The 5,000-nt window shown below is 37.4% G+C and overlaps 3 protein-coding genes across 3 annotated transcripts in view; 2 read left to right on the top strand and 1 right to left on the bottom strand.

Moving 5' to 3' along the window:
* LOC119596432 (pro-resilin-like) overlaps positions 1 to 5,000 on the bottom strand; it is a 47,072-nt gene that overhangs the window by 22,199 nt on the left and 19,873 nt on the right. The gene's annotated exons all lie outside the window — the stretch shown is intronic.
* Positions 66 to 841, top strand: LOC119596437 (pro-resilin-like). The gene is made up of 3 exons (XM_037945680.1): positions 66 to 97; positions 200 to 271; positions 389 to 841. The coding sequence occupies exons 1-3, from the start codon at positions 86 to 88 to the stop codon at positions 683 to 685; spliced, it is 381 nt and encodes a 126-aa protein (XP_037801608.1). The 5' UTR covers positions 66 to 85; the 3' UTR covers positions 686 to 841.
* On the top strand, positions 3,549 to 4,355 carry LOC119596438 (pro-resilin-like). The gene is made up of 3 exons (XM_037945681.1): positions 3,549 to 3,621; positions 3,726 to 3,797; positions 3,919 to 4,355. Exons 1-3 carry the CDS (start codon positions 3,610 to 3,612, stop codon positions 4,213 to 4,215), a joined length of 381 nt encoding a protein of 126 aa, XP_037801609.1. The 5' UTR covers positions 3,549 to 3,609; the 3' UTR covers positions 4,216 to 4,355.

Here is a 5,000-nt window from a genome sequence, read left to right as displayed (position 1 = left end):
ACTTGCCTTATGACGTCACGCACACTCGAGTATAAATACGGAATACTCGCTTCTGAACAGCACACGATCTTCTATCGCCACGACAATGAACAGCAAGGTAGATGTTAGGTTTACATATTGTGAATCCCTCGTGGATACGCTTGCATGGAAGAATTGAGTCTTTTGAAATTAGCGTTAACTTCATTTTTTTAATTCGCAGGTTTTCTTCGTTTTGGCTGCAGTGGCTGTGGCTGCTGCCGATAGGCGACCATACTCCTATTCTGCGCCACAGGTATGTATTCCTACCATTTGGTGATGCAAATAATATGCTACTTTGGCCAAATGGCATCTGCATAGAGGCAAATTAGGATTTGTCGAACCGTACTAATGACGATTTGTTTTGATCTAGTTTTCCTCCGAGGAATTCGGCCCCGCCCACTACAACTTCGACTGGAAGGTAGACCACAGTGATTCCGGCAACGACTTCGGCCACCAGGAGGCCCGCGACGGCGACGACACCCAAGGAACCTACTACGTGCAGCTTCCCGACGGCCGCCTGCAGACCGTCAGGTTCGCTGTCAACGGCGACTCCGGATTCCTCCCTGAGGTGTCCTACGAAGGAGAGGCTCGTTACCCTGACTCCTTCGAGTCGTTCGAGTCTCGTGAGTCTCGTGGCTACGCCCCTCCAAGGCCCGTCTACGGTTAACTGATTATTCGCCGAGTTGATTGGATTCCACTTACGGAATCTCACAAGATCTGGGGTTTCGTATTGAATTAATAAATTTCACATGAAACTATGAAGCTGTACCAATATGTAAATATATACAAAGAAAATATTTATTTAATAAAAATGCATTCTCCACATGTCTATACTTATTCAGTCTTGTTCAGACGATGTTGGTACATTGGATGTACGAAGGAAATGTTGTAAAACCTTAAATGTTGATAAGTTTTAACCTGAAAATCCAGTTTCGTGTAATTCACATGCCAAGAAAATAGCACAAGAGATAGTTGTTGTTTTCATGAACAATATCAAATGACTAATTTTTCTTAATACATCGTGAATAACCAAAGCATAACAAAAATCATATAAGACTAATTAAATGTCCCATAGAAATATAAAATGCAATTAATACTCTATGAACTGTCAGATAATTAATAACTCTCGTGCTGTCACACGATTACTAGTGACATCCAGAGGTTTTAGATCATATACTTATCACCATGAAAAAAGAAGGGAAGATCAAATGCATGACAAACTAAAATAACTTTTATTCAGGATTGAATATCTTAACTGAAAAATATATGTACATCCTCTGCAAGTGCAAACAAGAAAATACTATCCCTTGACGTCTTAATCTCTGCTGGATAAACTTATGAATCCATATACAGCAAATCACTAATTAATAAAATCCACTTCTAGTATTTTAACAAGACCATACCTTACATGCATATCATGATCCTTCTCGGATGTCATTTCCACTTCAAGTCACGGTTTCCCATCAAATTTAATGTCTGCACAGCACGTAGAAAAGCTTCCATGAGCCGCCAAAACAAAACAAATCGACCAAGGGATCCCTCATTTCACAGTCTCCTTTACATTAATCATCCTTAAGTACACTTACAGAAAGTCCATTTCTTAAAAACAACTGATGTCAGAATGAAAAAAATAATAATAATAATAAATAAATACTATACATATTGTACTTACTTAAATGGCAATTTCATACAGACTCACTTCATATTTTTGGCGAGATTTGCATTTATATTGACTAAAAATCGACGGCTTTACAAACGAAGGGAGGGGGTTAGAAAAAAAATGTATCGAGATCAAGGAACTTCTAAATATAGAAGTATTCACAAGTATTTTACGGCTGTTGTAAAAATTAAGAGCAGAAAGTTGCCACGGAACACTACTTTTGAAACAAACTGCTCCGGTATAAATAGATTGCCTAACTGATGACTTATGAGTAAATTCAAATATATGATAGTTAAAGCTTTGCCTTTCAACCGAGAGACAAACAGTAAAAACAATAACTAAAATAAAAATGCGCATGTTAAATATTAGATTGAATTCATGAGTGTTGTGCATACATACACAAGCTCACAAGGCCCAGTATAGCCAAATAACTTATTCGTGTAATGGTTGGGTTAGCACACAATAAATAGATTTTGTTAACTTTAACTGTGGACATTATATGTTCATGAACGTAAATCCTTCCTTTTTGGTTTTCACCGTGTTAATCTTTATCACATGTATCTTCTTCATCCTTATCCTTACCTTATCTGCATATTCTTTTCTTGATGAGTTCATTTCGGTTAAAATTGTGCTGAGGCTTTAAAAAAAAAATTAATGGCCTTTGGAGTTAGAATTCTCCATTAAGAAGGCAGGGGGTTGTGACGCCGACAACACCCTGGGATCCTGCTCTCTCCTAGCTGCAGACTGTCAGCTTTACTGTCAGCAGCGATTATGCGTACGTTTTACCCAGTTATCAGCATCTTAGCAAAATCCGCGCAAGAGAAACAAATAAGAATGTCGTGTCCTTGAAAACGAGAACTGAATTGCATGGCAAACAATTATAATTATCATTGACGTTATCATTTGCTTTGTTCTTGGCCATGTCATTACCATTTATATCATTACCATTATCACTAACATTATCATTATCAATTCATTAGCTGCAGGTACGTGTCCACAGGGTGCGAGAGCATGACCACATCACAAAGAGAAAACATATCAAAACACGAAACCTCACCGAAACAAGACTAAAAAAGAAAATGTAAGAAGATCCTATAAAAGAAAACGAAAACTGGGAAAAGATGAAACAGAAAAGGAACATTAAAAATGACATTGTTCAAGGTGGTGGTAAATCAAACTAAATATCTTTCCAGCTGTTTAGAAAATGGTAAAGCGTATTAAGAATTATAACACCGGATCGCCATGCAATACTAACTATAAGTTAAGGCATCTTGGAAAACTTCAAAATCTTTTACCGATTAGATTTTTATGATTTATGCTTTTTTCTTCTTCTTTTTACATTTATAATATAATAGTTATGTTTTCTAGTCAATCCAATATTTTTTTTCTGGTGACATATCTTACCATGAAGTCCATCTACCCCGTCTTCGGATAAATCCTTGGTATGATTATGCCTCTTGGTACCATTCCCCTGACCATATCACTAACACAAAAGAAGATTAATCATTAAAATTGTATAATCTTTTTATATACTACAATACATATACTGAACATATTATATATATATATATATATATATATATATATATATATATATATATATATATATATATATATACATCATATAATACATATATACGATATATATAGTCTCTTAATTTATATAGACATCTAAACCAAATAAAGATACCATCCAGGTGTAATCTAACTTGATGTTTAACATAACGAAAAAAAATATGGTCTAGTATTGTTGATTATTCCCGCCATGCTGCCTGTCATGAGTTCGCCCATGAGCTCGTTCCAGTTTCATGAAAACAGGACATGATGCTTGTGATAAGACCTAAAAACTTGCCTCGTGACGTCACACACACTTGAATATAAATACGGAATACTCGCTTCTGAACAGCACACGATCTTCTATCGCCACGACAATGAACAGCAAGGTGAGCTTGAGGTTTACAGATTGTGAAGAATCCCTCGTGGATACGCTTGCATGGAAGAATGAGTCTTTTGAAATTAGCGTTAACTTCATTTTTTGAATTTGCAGGTTTTCTTCGTTTTGGCTGCAGTGGCTGTGGCTGCTGCCGATAGGCGACCATACTCCTATTCTGCGCCACAGGTATGTATTCCTACCATTTGTTGATGCAAATAATATGCTACTTTGGCCAAATGGCATCTGTATAGAGGCAAATTGGGATTTGTCGAACCGTACTAACGATGATTTGTTTTGATCTCACTAGTTTTCCTCCGAGGAATTCGGCCCCGCCCACTACAACTTCGACTGGAAGGTAGACCACAGTGATTCCGGCAACGACTTCGGCCACCAGGAGGCCCGCGACGGCGACGACACCCAAGGAACCTACTACGTGCAGCTTCCCGACGGCCGCCTGCAGACCGTCAGGTTCGCTGTCAACGGCGACTCCGGATTCCTCCCTGAGGTGTCCTACGAAGGAGAGGCTCGTTACCCTGACTCCTTCGAGTCGTTCGAGTCTCGTGAGTTTCGTGGCTACGCCCCTCCAAGGCCCGTCTACGGTTAAGGGGATTTGGATGAAGGATTTCTGATGGCTTGGACTTCTACGCGATTTGAGGTTCTTTCAACTATTTATTGCACTGATATTAAAGGCACATTTGCATTGATATGTAATTACACATATATTTCCTTAATAAAACTGCATAAAATATAGTGTTTCAAATTCTTCGATCGAAATTTAAATCGGATTTTTGGATGCGAACAAGATATTAGCAAAAGATAATATATAAACAAAGGAATTACGGCTCAATATAAATATATTTTAAACTGACAGTGATGAAAGGCTTAAATACGGTATACAATATATATATCAAGTTAAAACAATACAATAAAACACTGCAAGTAGATACGTACAATAGGAAGGGGGAAAAAGTTATTTCATCTTTTTAAACGACTTCGCATGTGCTCTATTCTCACTTTTTAAATTTCATCTATACTTGCTGGAATCTGTTTCAGACATTTTAACAGTGAACAAATTAAAAAAAAATGCTTCAAATACGACCAATAGATCTTTACTTGCAGACAGTTCCAAGACTTCAGTAAATCACTATATCACTATGAATCACAGTATATGTTTGCCTTAACCAAATAAATCACATGACGCCTTAATCTTTGGAAGTCATATTGCACGACAGCCACACTCTCCCTCTGAAACCGAGTTGTGTGCAGTGATACACGTTTATTTTTGCAAGATTCAGAAATAATCATGACCATAGCACGCAAACGTTAGGGATTTTTTTCTGATTTTGCTTTGTATCTGTTGTACCATTTAGCCTGATTTCATAGGCTTCA

This window comes from Penaeus monodon, chromosome 38 (assembly GCF_015228065.2).
Source record: "Penaeus monodon isolate SGIC_2016 chromosome 38, NSTDA_Pmon_1, whole genome shotgun sequence".
In the NCBI taxonomy this organism is placed as follows: domain Eukaryota; kingdom Metazoa; phylum Arthropoda; class Malacostraca; order Decapoda; family Penaeidae; genus Penaeus; species Penaeus monodon.
The sequence above is the reverse complement of the archived record's forward strand: the minus strand, read 5'-3'. Positions and strand labels throughout refer to the sequence as shown.